Here is a 17,610-nt window from a genome sequence, read left to right on the forward strand (position 1 = left end):
TAGGATTAGTTTAGGTTGCTTGTTGTGTGATTTATTGCATTTATTATTCTAACCAGTGTGTATATATTTGCATTAAATGTTTGCATGCATCATACTATCATGTTGTTGCCGTCCTCTGCAGGTGGTTCTGTTGTTTGGGGTGGGTGTTCTGAGTGGGGCTAAAACCCAGGCCCGAGTATACACCTAGGACTAGTGTGGTCTCACGTTGCCTCTTTCATGTTAGATCAACATGTGCCTGGCGGCGTGATGTGCCACAAGCCGGACGAGGCTCAGTTGATAGTGCTCATCTTTGTGGAGTATCCACTTTGTTTGAGTCACTCCATCTGAGTTGTTGACTCTGGTGACCGATCATTTCCCGGATCTTTGGTTTAGACGATTTTAAGAGAGCTACAATGGCACACCCGAAAGGGCAAACCCATTGAGTATCTCCGCCCGATTGTCGAGACTATTATCCGCCTTAGGGTGACCTAATTAGAATTTACCTGTGAGGGGAGGGTGATTCTTACAGATGCATGTTCAGATGGTGACTCAGATGGTGACTTTTTGTTTGCGGATCAGAGTTCTATTTATAAGTCGGACTTATGGTCATTTATTGCCGTGACGCCAGAGTGCTGTCTGTGATTTATCAGTGGGGATCCGTTTATTTCAGGATTCCCCGGGCCGAGATATTTATCAGTGGGGATCCGTTTATTTCAGGATTCCCCGGGCCGATTCAGATGATTATTGGGTATCTGCTCAGAGATTGTCCGATGATGATGATGATGTATCTTCCGTTTATTTCGGAACCCTTGAGTTGGATTTGTGGTTACAGATTCCTCAGATGGTTGTGATTAGTTCAGAGATCCGGGTTGTGATTCAGCGCAACAGAGGATCAGATGACTTGGAGGATGGCCCAGTGCATTGCATACATCTGCATCATTCTCATTTTGCATTCATCTGCATCGAACCTACGTCTAGCCATATGGGGAGCATTATGGATTGAGAATCTGGTTGAGAGACATCTTGAATTTCAGAATATGGATGTCAAAATGTTATCTGTCTCGATGAAACCAGAATCGAAGGACAGAATTTTCCTCATATGGACAGACGTTGCATTCATGCACATTAACCTGTTTGCTGTTTTGCAGGTATCGGTCTAACCAGTGCGCACAACTTTTCTGCCCAGATACTCTCCCAGACTCAGCAAATCCAAACTGATGGATCCGTACAACGCCGACATTCTCGAGCTGAAAGAGAAGATGGGAGAGCTGATTCATGTCATGCAAGAGTTCGCCTTGGGGCAGAGAGTAATGGCCGAAAAGGTGGGGAGGATTGAAGACTGGCTGAAGATGGGGAACATGCAAGGAAACGCTTCGTCATCTGGACCGAAGAAATTCTTTGGTAATGACCAGCACAAGGATGAGGGTGAATCGCGTGCTGTGTATGCCCAGGGAGGACGCGGTAGGGGTCGTTACTACCAGCACACTGCTGCAGTAACCATCCCTGCTGATAAACAGTCAGTCCGACAGCAACCTCAGACAACTCCACAGAAGATACAGGGAGCTGGGAGTCAAGTGAAAGGAAAGGGGGTTGATCATCATTTTGACAAGCCACCCATGACGTATGCTCTTCTGTTTAAAAAGTTGATGGATCTGGGGATGGTTCAGCCAAGGATGTTAGCTCCATTGAGGTCAGATCAGAGGCCACCTAACTATAATGAGAACGCCAGATGTGAATTTCATTCTGGTACGCAGGGGCATGACATTGAGGGTTGCAGAGCCTTTAAGCATACTGTTCAAGACCTACTGGAGTCCAAGGCCCTCCATTTTTCAATGTTGACAGATGTTAATGCTAATCCCATGCCGGCGCATGGTCAGGTGATGGGGAAGGCAGTTGCTGAAGATTCAGATCACACCCGGGCAGTGGGTAAAGAAGCTAACAGTGACTGGGGAATTGATCAATGGATAAAATCGTGCGTGCCAGGGAGCTGGAAGGCCTAGAAAGAATCAGCACTGTTACTCATCTGGAAGAGTATTATTTCTTGTTTTCAGTTTATTTGCATGAAAGCCATACGTGTTGCCCGACACGTAATGGTTCATTGTAAGGGCCACCTCATGTTTAAATTTGCAACATTTCTGCATCATTAATAAAAGGATGTTTTTCAGTCAAAAAACGGTGTTCCTTGTTTTTCATTTATTTTTGCAGTTTAAAACAAAATAAAAATGGCAATGTTTATTTTCATTTTTCATCTTTTTGTTTTGTCTCGTTCCGACGTCGAAAAATAATTCTCCGGATCTCATTGATAACGATTTGGTTACCCCTCATATGACTTCGACAATTCGATCTATCTTGCTGAAGAAGAAGACGAAGAAGATTGGGATCTGTTGGAATTAGCCAGGTTGTTGAAACAAAAGGAGAAGGTGATTCAGCCGCATGCGGAGCGAGTTGAGATTGTTATTCCAGATACCGCCGAGGTCAGGAAGGAAATGAACATCTGAGTTGTCTCAGAGGCAAGTCAAAAGCAGGATGGTAGGCTTGTTGAAAGAGCATAGGAATGTTTCTACTTGGTCGTGTCAGGATACGCCAGGGTCAAACACCGATGTCGTTGCTCACAAGCTACCATAGAGAGAAGATTGTCCTCTAGAGAAGCGGAACGCCGATGCTACTTATCAGAGAGTCATGGTGACTTTGTTTCATGATATGATTTATCATGAAACCGAATGCAATGCTATGACATGATAGCAAAGTCCCAAACAGGAGTGGGGCATCTGGTCAAGATAATTCAAGCTGAGGTTGAATTCAAGTAAATGCACGTTCAGAGTGCGATCCGGTAAGATGTTGGGGTTCAGTGTCAGAGAGGAATCGAGGTTCCCGCTAAAAAAAAAATAATAATAATAAAAAAAAAACAAAGTGCCTGAACCGAGAAAAAGAAAAGAGAGGTTCGTGGTTTCTTAGAAAGATTGAACTACCTGTCATGGTTCACATCTCATCTAACAGCCACGTGCGAACCTATATTCAAGATGTTGGAAAAAAAATAAAAAAATCAAACGGTCAGGTGAAATAATGATTGCCCAGGGGCATGGAAAGAATAAAAGAAAAGTGGCAGGAGCCTCCGATTCTGATGCCTCCTGTGAAAGGAACAATTGTCAATCTGTACTTGACGGCCTTCGAGGGGTCTACGAGGTGTATTGGGTCAGCATGACGCGTCTTGTCGAAAAGAGCATGCAATTTACCTTAGCAAAAAGTTTGTCGACTGTGAAACAATACATTCACTGTTCGAGAAAACTTGCTGTACTTTGGCATAGGCTGCTCGCCGACTGAGACAGTTTATGCTGGTTCATACCACTTTGTGGATTTCCGAGATGGATCCGATCAAGTATGGGTTTGAGAATCCAACATCGACCGGACGGGTTGTGAAAAGGCGAAAGAATGTTGACTGATTTGTGACACTCTCAGAAAGCAATCGGGGAGTGTACTGTCTGATTACCTTGCCCAACAACCCTTGGAGGATTATCAACCGATGAAGTTTGAGTTCCCTGATGAGGACATCTCGAGGTGCTCTAATCGGAAGATTGAGAGTAACCGATCCCGGAGGAGGGGCCTGACCCAAATCCGAACGGATTCTGATGTCTGATGGGGAGGTTAAGGTGAAGGAGCTTTTGTTGCCCAGATAACATTCGAATGCACCGATGGTGTGATTGAGTAGGGAGCTTGTATCCTGGGTATCGAACGTCGATGCGCCCATCTACTGGGGCAACTCCTTTCTCATTGGTATATGGAATGGAGGCTGTATTACCTGTTGAAGTTCAGATTCCCTCTTTGAGAGTCCTGATGGACGTAAAGTTGCAAGAGGCTGAATGGGTAAAGACCCGGTACAAGGAGTTGAGCCTGATTGAGGAAAAGAGGCTAGCAGCCATCTGTCATGGACAGTTATACCAGCAAAGGATGAAGCGTGCTTTTGACAAGAAGGTGCGACCTCGGGTATATCACGTGGGTGATATGGTGCTGAAAAGGATCCTTCCTCCTCAAAACGATCGAAGGGGCAAATGGACGCCGAATTATGAAGGTCCATTCGTGGTCAAGAAGGTTTTCTCTGGCGAAGCCTTGTTGTTGACGACCATGGATGGCGGAGATTTTCCATCCCCTGTGAATGCGGACGCAGTTAAAAAATACTTCGTGTGAATAGACCCGCTGGACGAAAAGAATAAAATAGTCCAGGCAAAAATGGGCGTCCCGGCGAACCAAAAACAGAAAAGGGTTCGGGCAAAAATTAGGGATAAAATGAAAAATGTACACCCGGCAAGTCGAAAACCTGAAAAGGCGACTTGGGCAAAAAGGGGTATCCCGGTGGACTGAAAACCCGAAAGGGCGGTCCAGGCAAAAGAGGGATTGAAACGAACAACTGCGTCTAGCATGATCGTTTGCGCTTCGGTTAAAGCATCATGGATAATACCCGGTAGGGATCAGTCAGAATTGTCTTGTTCAGAAAGCAGAAAGCGCGGAGAGTCTGAGGACATATGGGGTGTAACCGAGTTGGAACTCGATGAGATCACGAGTTTCACATTGCCATTAGGATAGATTTTTCCTTTTGAGCGCAATTACCTCTTTTCAGGAATTGCTTCCTTTGTATTGCTCATTTGAGCCACACACTTTTCCAATCAACAAAATGCACATTCGGTCAAATAATTTTGTTTTTGTTTTTCATAACCGCTTTGATTGCAAAAACATCCAGATATTTTTGATAAAGAATCTTGCATTTTAAGACATACAGGTTCCTTCCAATGCATGTTTATAAGATTGAAAGCTGGAGATCTTATTTGGAAGGTTGAATGACCCAAGTGTTGAAATCTGGACACGCCTGGGGCACGGTTTTATCTGACGATCTGTTTTGCAGGAACTGTTAGATATTTTCACTCACTTGCAGGTTGTGATGTGGAAGCATTGTAATAAATCCCCAGAGAGTCCGATCAGGGACAGAGATATCTGAAGAAACGACGGAGTGACGTTGAGGCGTACGACGATCCTTGATGTTGATCAAGAAGACTCTTCAAAGTCGGAAGACTTGAAAGTGTGTAATTCCCCGCAGAGTCCAATCAGGGATGAGTGAATGGGTAGAGAAGTGGCGAAGAGGCGTTGAGGCGTACGACGACCTTTGGAATTAATCAAGAAGACTCTTCAAAGTCGGAAGATTGAAAATTCTGTATAACTCCCAGGAGTACGTTTCTCGTCGAGCGCGGGGCGGTTTGGAATACAAGATGATGGAGCAGAAAAGGTCCAGACGAGTCTGGGAATTCTCAAAAGTGGAAAACTGATACGAGATTGGAAGGTGGATACCGTGGTTCGACGAGTCGACGGGTGTTCTGTACCAACTTTTCTCATTTCCCAGCTAAGTCCCCAAGCAGAGTCATAGGACTAGCTCCCCAGCAGATCCAAGGTCTGTAACTTCTCCAGCCGAGTCAAGATGGTTGTCCCCGGCAGGTTTAAAATGGTGTTTCCTCAGTAGCCAGGCCCGAAGGTTGTTATTCCCCGAGTGGAGCGGGTCTTTTTCAAAGAAATATATCTCCAGCAGTTCCCCGAGTGGAGCGGGTCTTTTTCAAAGAAATATATCTCCAGCAGTTCCCCGAGTGGAGCGGGTTTCAAAGAAATATATCTCCAGCAGTTCCCCGAGTGGAGCGGGTTTTTTCAATGACATATCTCTCCAACAGTGTTCATTCTACCAGTGGATTGAACGAGTTTCCGTAGCAGACGAATATCTGCATCCCCAGCCGAGGGTATCCTACATGTGGATTGATTGGGTCCTCCCCAGCGGAGTAGTTGTCGTTCCCCTAGCAGGGTCTGGATGGTATTCCCCCAGCAGGTTGAAGATTGCTCATTTCCCCAGCGGGAGTATCTGTGAGGGTTCCCAAAGCAGAGTTGGGATCTATATCCCCAGCAAGTCAAAGACTGTGGTATTCCCACAGAGTGCAGTGAAGGATCTGTATCCCCAGCATGTCCTCGAGAGGGTGGGGTGCAAAGGAGGTATTCCCCAGCATGTCCTCGAGAGGGTTGGGTGCAAAGGATCTGTATCCCCAGCAAGGGTTGTCTATTTCCTAGCAGCAGTGCTATCCCCGGCAGGGTGGAAATCGGAGCAGTGGCGAGTTCCTCAGCAGAGAGTCTCGTTTTCCCCAGAAGATTCCCTTGAGGGGGATATTTTTATGCATTCATCATGTAGAATAAGCATTGCATATTGCATAGAAAAATAAATAATCGCGTAGCATTTCCATAATTATGGAGCATTACGCAGAAGAAATAAAGCATGCATCATTGCAAACGTCAGCTAGTCTCAAGCCGTGGTTACTGTTTGAGAGGTATTTTGCCAGAAAATGAAAGTGTTACTCCGAGTAGTATAGCCTCATGATTGGATCACAGGTATTGTCCCAGTGGTACGACACTGGAGAAGACTCCTTCCGTCGGACGGAGATGGAAAAGGGATGTATTCAACGCAACCCAAACTGTGGTTACCGCTTGAAGATTTGGGGTTCACCAAAGGTGAAGATGTTACTCTGAGGAGATTAGCATCACAACGTCAGATCAGCAATGTTCCCCAGTAGTGCGATATTGGAGGAAATGTTCCCGTCGGACAGAGATGGGGATACAGTCAGAAGACGTTACGCGATCGGCGCGATTCAAGCCGTGATTACCGCTTGAGGTTTGGTTTTGTCTGACAGCGAAGACGATGCTCCGAGGAGTTCAGCATTGTGAGTTTGGAACCACCGTTTCTTCCCAGACATCAGTAAGTGTTTGGTCGATCATTGTTTGATGTCTGTCCGCATCATTGTTTGATGTCTGTCCGCATCATTGTTTGATGTCTGTCCGCATCATTGTTTGATGTCTGTCCGCATCATTGTTTGATGTCTGTCCGCATCATTGTTTGATGTCTGTCCGCATCATTGTTTGATGTCTGTCCGCATCATTGTTTGATGTCTGTCCGCATCATTGTTTGATGTATGTCCGTATCATTGTTTGATGTCTGTCCGCATCATTGTTTGATGTCTGTCCGCATCATTGTTTGATGTCTGTCCACATCATTGTTCGATGTCTGTCAACATCCTTGTTTGATGTCCTGTCAACGTCATTATTAGATGTCCTGCCAACATCATTGTTTGACGTCCTGTCAACATCATCGTTCGATGTCCAGTAAATGTCGAATTTCTTCCCAGTCATCAGTCAGTGTCTGGTTGAAGGTGTACCCTCTGACGTGTTGCCCTCAGAGTGGTGATTGGTATTATTTCCGACATTGCCAGCAGAATTATCAGATATTTTCCGGGGTTCAAATGCAGAGATCTGAGGATCGTTTGCGCAGAGAAAAATTGCGGGGTTCAAGAAAAGAAAAACGAAAAAGAAGAGAATAATGATCCCGCGTGGATGTGTGGTGATCAGGCCATGGTTATCCCTGCGTTACCGTTTATTTTGGTATCCAGGTCGACGGTTCAGAGTTTGTTTCTTCGCCGATGCTGACAGGCGTTGTTAATGATATCCCATCAGAGTGCAAATTGTTCGTCTGTTCTTGGTATTCAATCACTCTTCATCCTGATCATCCGAAAGCCGAGGCTATTTCGTATCGACAGGTTCACAGTGGATTGAATAGGGGCAGCTGTAACACCTCAAAATTTGCCCTCCTCTCTTGGGACTAGCATTAACATATTGCATATCATTTTAGGGCATTAGGCATTTCATATTGCATAACATGTGGTTACATAGTGCAGGCCATCTTCCCAAGTCTTGATCAGAAGATGAGGAAGTTCAAAGGTGCAAGCCTAGGGTTTATTGACTGATCATGGGCCATCTGAGGATTGGGCTGAGAATTAGGGTTTCATGATTTTCAAGGGGCATTGGTATTCATATTGATTGAATTGATACATCATCATCATCATGTTTGGGTGTCATCAGAAGGTTGGAGAAGGTTCCTTGGGATTAGGGTTTTGACCACTAGTCAACCCTAATCAGTTGTATTGGGCCAGGCTGGGCTGAATCAGGAGATGGGGTTTATGATGGATATGAGGTTCATTTGGTGATTATATTGTGTTTATTGAGGCTAGGGTTTCACCCTGGAGCCATTTCAGTTGGAGATTGGGGCTCAATTTGATCTATGCATTGCCTGATTCATCTGTCAGATGAAAAGTCAACTGTGGTCAACTGTACATGATCTGGTGGATTTGGAGGTGAAAATGAATTGGATACACTTCATTCATGTTGGAACAAGTGTTGAATGACATCTCAAAGCCTAAAAATGGAGAAAATCAAGTCAGGACAAAAACTGCCAAAAATAGAAAGTGACTTGTAGCTGAAGTTTCCAAAAATGGAAAGTTTTTGACCTCAAAAACAGATGTCCAAGGAAGCTTCAAATGAAAAATTGTTCAACATGAAAGTTGTAGATCTTGTTCTCACCTTTCCAAAAAGTCCAAGAACTTGAAAATCCAATGTATGGTTGGGGAGATATGGCTCAGTGAATTTCAGAAAAGACCCGTAATCAGGAGGCCATAACTACCACATACTTTGTCCAAATTGCAAGTTCTTTATATGCACAAACTCCATTTGACATGTAATTTGAGGGTGCATCATTGGATTTCCCCAAAAATGGCCAAGGCAAAAAGTCACTTTTCAACTGGACAGCTGAATTGGACCAGGGGCAAAATTGTCCAAATGTCAAAATAATTGGAATTTTTGAACGGGACTTTTTCCAACACCTCAGGAATGGCATTTTAAGTGTGTTTGAATATTCATTTCATGGCTAAGGCATGTAAATTGGATTTTGGCTTGGAAAATGAAATGCTAAAATTGGACATTTTACCACACACATGTGATTTTGAGAAATACTCCACCAATGGACATGAAACAAGTTTCTACACATTACATATGTCATTTGGGGATTGCTTGAGCTGTCAAAACAGCTGGCACTAGCTGTCATTGTGTATTTACCATTTTACCCTCCATTTGCAAAATTGCAATTTCACTTAACATGCCATTTAACTAATTAAGAGGATTAAGCATGGATTAAGCTACCATATATATTCTAAATCATCTCCTAATCATAACTGAATTCACAATCTTCAAGAACCAGATCTGAAATCATCACATTCTCTCCAAACCCTCAAGAACACAAACAACTTCAACTTCATAATTCTCCTTCATTCCTTCACCAATTCACGCGATTTTTGTTGCTTTGAACTCACATCATCATCTACACCAACTGTTTTGGAAGATTGGAGTGAAAAGCTTGGCCAATCGCAACTGTTCAAGAACACCTCAACAATGGCAAATTCGAATTAAGAGCTCTAGGATCAATATCAATTGGAACCGGACGCATCATTCAACTTCCTAAAGCTATTGGCGCAACTGTTTGTGGAGAAAAGCACGTGAGGAGCAGCAAATCGCGACTGCCATTACAGGTTTGAGGTTTTCGAATCTCATGAAATGTTCCATTCTTATATGCGTTTGGTAGTTCTTGTTGCGTAGGTCGTAGATATGTTTGTAGATTTGTGAATAGTTAACCGTAGGTTGAGAAATCTGGAGATGAACATTTGAGTGTAAACCCTAACTCAATCGATTTGTTTGATAGAGGAACAATTAGGACAAACGAGTTTCATATTCGGACTGTAGGAGTTTAGACGGTTCGTTCGACTATATGCATGTCCATTTCTTTTAACTTTTGATGTTCATCCGTTTTTGAAGTTTCTGGAAAATAGTTCTTGAGGAAGACGATGAAAAGGCTGTTTGATCCAAAAAACATTTTGAAAATTTAAATAGGTTGTTTCCCGCCGCGCCTGTTTTATTTACAATACTGCCACTGTGATTTTTAATTAATTCATTTAATTCTTAAAAAATTACCATGACCTTAAAAAATTCATAAAAAATAGTAAAAAATTCATAAAAATGTGAGGATTTTTTCTATGACTTTGTTGATGAGTGTAGAATTTTTTTGACCTATTGGTCAAAGTTGTGCATGGTATATTTTTGGTTTGACCTAAGGTTCTTTCACATGTATGACATTTCGACACATTTTACCATTTGGATCATGAAATACTCATATCAAGAAATAAATGGCTGAAAATTTTTGTGGTGGTTCTTGACTCATTGAGGATTATTTATATGTAAATTTCATGAATTTTTGATACCTGGTCAGAGAGCAGCAAATTCTGGAACATAGGTGTGACAATTTGTGTCACACCTCTTGATGTCAACTTGTTGAATTTAATTGGATAACCTATGCATGTTAGAATTGAATGAAATTTGGCATGGTGAATTGTTGATATGTTAGGATGTTGTATGAATTTTTGTAGAATTTTTCACTGCCTTTTCTAATTGATCATGATTTTTCATTTCTGGTTGTTGAAATTGCAAGCTCATGTGATACATGTTGGTAGATTGATTGGGAAATCCTCATATTGTATTGTATGGCCATGAAATTTGATATGCATGAAGTAGACACATGTTAGGACCTCCCTGTTTTGGTCTCATCCATTTCTTTTTTGTTTTCAATGAGATATGAATTTTTGAATTGGATGTATGCATTGATGGTGTGAATTGAAGCATGAAATTGGGTCTGTTTTTGTTGATTTTCATTGACATGGTTCCATTTGCCCAATTGAGCTCAAATTTGACATGGTAGACCTTGATTATCCCCTGTTTAGGTGTATTTAATTTGAGAATTTTTGGATTTATTTTGATAGGGATTTGAATGCAATACTTCTGTTTGTATGCTTGGTGGTTCATTTGACCTCATATGGATTGTTTTGTGCATGAATTGAACATGATGGATGATATAAACATGAGACCAATGATGTTTGATCTTGTTTGATGTTAATTTGATGTTGGATGGTGGATACCTTGCTGTTTTAACCTTTTTCTTGCTTTTGGACCCTAGGCTTGGCCTAGTGGTCTAGTTGCTAATATTTGCTTGATTTTTCAGGATCAAAAAAAGCAATGTACATGGAGAATGATTCAAATCAATTTTAATTGATGTTGTGGATGTTTGTACACTAACATAACATTGTTTTGTAGGTGTTGGAGCTTGGGCTTGAGCCTTGAGCTTGCTTTGTGTTGTATTGTTTAAACTGTTTGATTGTTTGCTGTATAGTTTGTCTGATTGAGTACTGACTGAGTTTGATTGTTTCCAGGTACTTTAGTTGCTCAGTTCCTTGTGAACTATTGCTTTGCTTTGCTTTGCATAAGCAACTTGCATAGAGGTATAACCTTCTTACTTCATGTAGTCTGGAGACCCGGCTGTTACCGGGCCGGGCAAATTGACTGAAGTCCTCCTTAAGAGGCAATGCTTGTGTATGTTTATTTTTAAGCCCAAGCAGGAAAAGTCCTTCAAGTAAGGCAATTGGTGGAAGGTAGGGGCAAGCAACCTGTCCCCCACTATTCAGTGAGTCTTCTCCTTGCTCCCATTACATGGTTGTAGCATCGAGATCAAAAGCCCAAGATCTGTTGTGTCAGAGTCATCGAGTATAGAAGGGTTCCCCCATTCTGGACCCATGCTCATTTGTCAGCTCTCCCTGGTTAGGGATAAGAGCTGTGAGGTCTGATCCTCACTTCATCCTTTCATCTGCTTCACCTTAGCCTCGTAATGGCAAGGTTAAGAGCAAACACAGCCTGTACAGACGATTGCTTAGGCAGTCAAACCTGATTGATTGAGCCCCTTGTTTGGCTATAGTGCGTGTTATGTGGATATCTGATTGACATGCTTGTTTGAGATACCTGTTCTCATTTGATGATATATGATTGTATGCTTGTGTGCTAGCTTCTTTCCTGGTTAGGTTAGTTTGCTTATGCAAGTAGGATAGAAAACCGAACTTAGGGTTAACGATGCATGACAACATTAGGCTCGAGTCTCAGCTCCCTAGTTGTGTATCTTTCCCCGGTTTCTGGTTAGCAATTTAGTCCCTTTCAGGGGAACTACATCGCCCTGATCCTCGTTCCAGACGAGGTATGTAGGCAGGTGGTCGTGCGAGACCACTCCGGGCAACCTTTTTCTTTTTTGCGTGTGTTTACTTGTTATCTGACTGCGTGTTTTGGTTCGGATGCCGACGTAAGCCCAGTGATTGGCAGTCGGGCTCCACGTTTGCCATTTTGAGTGTGTTTTGGTTCGGATGCCGACGTAAGCCCAGTGATTGGCTGTCGGGCTCCATGTTTGCCACCCTTGCTTGTTTGTATGTTTTGTGTTGTTTGGCGTGCGTAAGCCGAACTACAGAGGCTCTGATTCTTGTTCCAGACAAGATATGTAGGCATAAGGTGCGATACCTTATCGAGCCCGTTTCTCCTAACCCCACCTGCGTTCCCTGTGTGTGTGTGATGTATGTTTATATCAACCTTTTCTTTATTCTAGGACGTGGATCCCTAGGAGTACCTAGGACGTGAGGGGTGCTAATACCTTCCCCTTGCGTAACCGACTCCCGAACCTTTTCTCTCTGGTCGCGAGACCATGTCTTTCCAGGTTTCTCTGAGCGTTTCCTTTCCCTATCTTGGGATAAATAACGCTTAGTGGCGGCTCTGTGTGTTTTTATTTTCGAGCCTCGCCGGTTGATTTTTCGCAGGATGCGACATAAGGCATATGAGTTTTATGAACTAAATTCTAAAGTGATCATAGAATCAAATGATGTTGTATTCTATGAATAAAAATTTCCTTTCAAATTGCGAAATATTGGTGGCAGTGAATCGAGTCACACTCTTGTGATAAGAAGCACATAAAGCAATGATGAAGTAGAAATAAAACGTCGACGAAGTAAAAGAGTAAGAGTTGCTAAAGACTATTGACCCGATTATGTAGCTTATAATGTAGAATAAGATCCAACAAATATTTAAGAAGCCTTGTCATTACTAGATGAGGATTAATGGCAAGAAGCTATCACGATGAGATAAATTCTCTAGAATCTAACAGGACCTGACACTTAGTAGACTTGCCTCATGGTTACAAATCAATTGGTTGTAAATGGATTTTGAAAAAGAAACTAAAACCCAATGGAACTGTTGATAAATACAAGGCTCTCCTTGTAGCCAAATGTTTTAGGAAAAGAGAAAATATACATTTCTTCGATACTTTTTCTCCATTCACTAGAATTACATCCATTAAGGTACTTATTTTAATTATTTCTATTTATAACTTAATATTTCACCAAATAGATGTTAAGATAACTTTTCTAAATGGCGACTTAGAAGAAACAATCTATATGGACCAACCGGAAGGGTTTGTAATCTATGGGAAAAAAAAGCAAGGTCTGTAAGTTAGATAAGTCTCTGTATGGTCTAAAAAAAGCTTCAAAGCAATGGCATGAGAAGTTTGATGACTTAATGTTTTCGAATGGGTACAAAGTGAATAAAAGTGACAAATTTGTCTACTACAAATATGAGAATCACATTTGCACTATCATATGTCTCTATGTAGACGATTTGCTCATATTTTGATCAAACACTAAGGCCGTTAATGATGTGAAATCATTGTTGAGAAACAACTTGATATGAAAGACCTCGGAGAAGCGAGTGTGATTCTTGGAATCAAGATCGCTAGATCCTAAAAAGGAATTTCTTTGGATCAAAATCATTATATATAGAAGATCTTAAATAAATATAACTACTTTGATTGTAAACCCATGTGCACACCATACGATCCCCGTCTATAATTGTTTAAGAACACTGGTGTTAGTGTTAGACAAACTGAATATACGAGCATCATTGACACTCTTAGGTATGTCACTGATTGTACTAGACCCGATATTGCATATGTCATAGGATTCTTGTGTAAGTTTACTAGTAGATCGAGTAATGAGAATTGACAAGCCATTGAGTGATTCATGCGGTACCTTAAAAGGACTATGAAACTCAGTTTACCTTATCATATATTTCATGTTGTACTTGAAAGATATAATGATGCATATTGTAATACCGTATCAGATGATCCCAAAGCAACTAATGACTATATATTCAGTATAGATGGAGGAGTTATATCTTGGAAATCAAAGAAATAGACTATCTTGGCTCAGTCCTCGGTGGAGTCTGAGATGATAATATTAGAAACTGCTAATGAAGAAGCAAGTTGGATAAGATACTTGCTATCCCTTTATGGGAAAAACCTTTGTCAAATGTGTTGATCCATTGCGATATTATCACAACTATTATAACAATTGAGAACCATTATTATAATGGTAAAAGACGTCAAATTAGAAGAAAGCACATCACTGTTAGAGACCGTGTCTCTAAAGGAGCTGTAAGAGTGGATCATGTACGCACTGATGAAAATTTTACATACCCTTTGACAAAAGGATTAACATGAGAAAAATTTTATAATACATCCAATAAGATGAGACTAATTCCTATAGAAAAATGAGTTGTTCATGATGGTAAACCGACCTAAATGACTAGAGATCCAAAGAATTAGGTTCAATGGGTAATAACAAGTTGTGCTTAATATGAGGCGATCATGTTAGAGTAAATCAGAGAAGCATGAATCCTGAAGCGATAAGAGGATGCGATAATATAAACTCTTAACAAGATCTATACTTTTTATGAGAGAGTACCTAGGCTTCATGAGTACTCTTTATAGACTCACCTATATGATTGAAGAACTTAGGTCGGTTCCTATGGAATTTCGAGGCATAATTGCTAGAGCCTTCACTAAAATAGGATACATGTGCAAGGTCATTAAAACACGGGCTATTAGAATACACCTTAAGAAAAGATTGTGTGTGAGTCTGATGTCTGAGATAAAGTTCAAGACAATTGTGTCACTCTTCTTGAATTAGAATCTTAATTTCTACGCAAAGACTTAAGTCGTAGACACCTATGCTTATGTACAATCTTTAGAACATTTGATGTTACTTCTAAAATCACCTTTTAAATTCAAGTGGGGGATTATTGGAGTTTTTGGGACGATGAAAACTTGAAATGGTGACTTAGAATTATTTAAGTTAGCAATATATAAGCACAAGTATGAGCTGGTGTGTATGAAATAAATTTGAAAAGGTTCATTAAAGTCCCACATTGGAGGGAGGACATACTTTAGTAGTGTTTATATATTTCAAGTTGGTCAATTGGGTTAGGTCCCAAGGGGTACCCAATTTTGTGGTTGGGTAGGAACACACTACCATGAAACATTACACATGTGCGCCTGTCGCCTCCGTCGTCTGTCTGATCGGCCGACTCGGCTCGATCTTGTGCTTTGATCCAATATTTTTGCGTACCCAAAGTGATGAAAATTATTTAATATTATCATTTTAATATAAATTAATTTAATAATCATGTGGTGTTAATTAGTTAATTATTAATAATTATTTAATAGTGTGCTGTAATTAATTAATGATTACTTAATTGTTAATTAATTACGTTAACCTAATTTTTGACCACGCATTGTCTTGTCTTCCACGATTCTTGTTGACCAAACCTCATAACGATTAGGCTTGTATCGATCGCTCCACTTCTCCCACATTCTCTTTTATTCGGGTTCGATTTTCGTCTATATTAAGAATTCCATATTCCAAAATTTGTCTTCTCTCTCTACTTCGTTTCTTCTTAAATTTTTTCTTTTTCGAGTGGCTTGTTTGCGCCATATATGATTGATTTTTGTCAGAAACTATGAGTGGTTTTAGCACCATCTTCGGCTGGTCTTTATACAATCTGAGGGTGTAATACTAGAACGATTACTTACCGTGAAAGTAATAATCGTATAACTAGGTTGTTTTATCCTGAAAGCGATGCGACAATTCGATTGCTTTGTATAAGTTTGGATAGTGTCACGAAATATTTTAAAGAGAACAACTTAATCCGTGACTCGACTCGATAATCTCATATCTGATTTATTTTCAAAACCGTGATACAACATTAAAATTTAGTTTTCTTACGATATATGTATGCGTCTCCATTAACACTAACGTTTTTGATTGAAAGCGGATCTGGTGTATCCCGCCCGCTAACACAGAACAAACACATATCTTGGATTAATTTATTTACTCAAATTACAATCGGTGTCGAAATGTTAATGTCAAATTGTCAATGTTTCATAGGCACACATTTAGTTTAATTTAAAATAAAACAAAACATATAAAAGACGGTAGTCTCAGATTCTGCAGACACCAAGTTAAGCAAATAAACATATATCTATCCCAAGGATCTTGCTAGTTAAATGAAGTAAACATAATAATTTGATGATTCAGAGAGAAGACTCAGTTATTCTATGACATACCACCAAGATAACATCAAATAAACTGTGTAAATATGTACTCTCACCACATAAGACATAGAACAATACACAGACTCAAATTACATACTTTTTGCTACAAAACTAAATATCTACCTCAGTACTTCACTGCCACGAACTCCTTCCTTTCAAGCACAAAAGAGTGTTAAGACAAAGAGAATGCTAGAAAGTAAGAGAGGGATAGAGATAGTGGTGAGGATGTAGAGAAAATCAGATCCTCAACATCTACACAACACCATACTTTAACTGTACAGGATCTAACAGGAGAGGATCCAAATCCGGAAAAACTTTTAGTTTGGTTTTAGATCCTTAAACATGGTATCCCACTTAATCTCTTCAACAGCAGCAGACCAATGTCCATCACCACCATCGCTACTGCCACCGATCTTTTGCTCCTTTTGGAAATGATACACATCAGGACTAGCAAATCCATCAAGATCACCGGACAAAGCAGGAACTGGAACTACACCATTTGTGAGAAACAGTTTCTCTTGTTTAGCCACCACATATTTTTTGTTCCTCTTCATAATACCAGTCTTCCATTTTCTCCCAAATCCACCGCTAGACCTTGTTGTTGGCATCACTACAAGTGCTGATTCTTTAGTATGAGTCAAACTCCTAACATAGTTGGCTAAGTACTTCTTTGTCCTTTTGATTGCAGCCACAAACTTTGCAACTGTGTGTGGGAACTTTCTCTTGTCTTTTATAGAAAGCTTGAGAATTTCTAGTCTGTGTTTGGCTATAGAGATTCCCATGCTTTGGAGAAACTCATGGTTGAAGTAAAACATGTCTTCTTCTTCAAGCTCGTTGTGAGCTAAGATAAGTCCATACTCGTAGACAAGAGATGGTTCAAGGCTAGTTTTTGAAAGCCATGAAAACCAATCCATGCCTGCAACTGAGTTAAAGAAATATTTATGTGTCAAGTGTGATGTTTTGTTCCACTTCAAATACTATATAGTATAGTATTATGAATGCAGAGAATCTAGATCTAAAGAGTGAATATAAAAATTGTAAGATTGCACGGTGAATAATAAGTTACACATTCTATATAGTTTCTGCCGTATTCGTTGGGAGTGAGAGAGACTAAACCAAAAGCAAAGAGAGGTCTAGAAAGTAACATGGGATGTAACATGAATTTCTTCCAAAATGAGACCAAAAGTGATGTGAATATTTTGTGGACAAGGTCAATCGAGGATAGATAAATGTGGAATTGTGGGAACCTACCACATTTTTGGTGTATGTGGTAGTTGAGAGGAAAATGGCAAATGAGAGTTTTCAAGTTTGGTATTTTTATTCAGGCATTACTATTTAGCATTTAATATTGTGATTGGGACTTGGTTGAACTGAATGCAATGCGGTCTAAATTGCTTTGACTATCAAACTTCTTTGAAGTGTATGACACT

General features: G+C 40.6%; 1 protein-coding gene across 1 annotated transcript; it reads right to left on the bottom strand.

The window, feature by feature from the left end:
- Positions 1-16,133: 16,133 nt before the first annotated feature.
- LOC127087603 (uncharacterized) lies at positions 16,134-17,377 on the bottom strand. The gene has a single exon (XM_051028521.1). The coding sequence runs from the start codon at positions 17,092-17,094 to the stop codon at positions 16,498-16,500; it is 597 nt and encodes a 198-aa protein (XP_050884478.1). The 5' UTR covers positions 17,095-17,377; the 3' UTR covers positions 16,134-16,497.
- Between the last annotated feature and the right edge of the window lie 233 nt (positions 17,378-17,610).

Source organism: Lathyrus oleraceus, chromosome 5, assembly GCF_024323335.1.
Source record: "Lathyrus oleraceus cultivar Zhongwan6 chromosome 5, CAAS_Psat_ZW6_1.0, whole genome shotgun sequence".
NCBI classification, from domain to species: domain Eukaryota; kingdom Viridiplantae; phylum Streptophyta; class Magnoliopsida; order Fabales; family Fabaceae; genus Lathyrus; species Lathyrus oleraceus.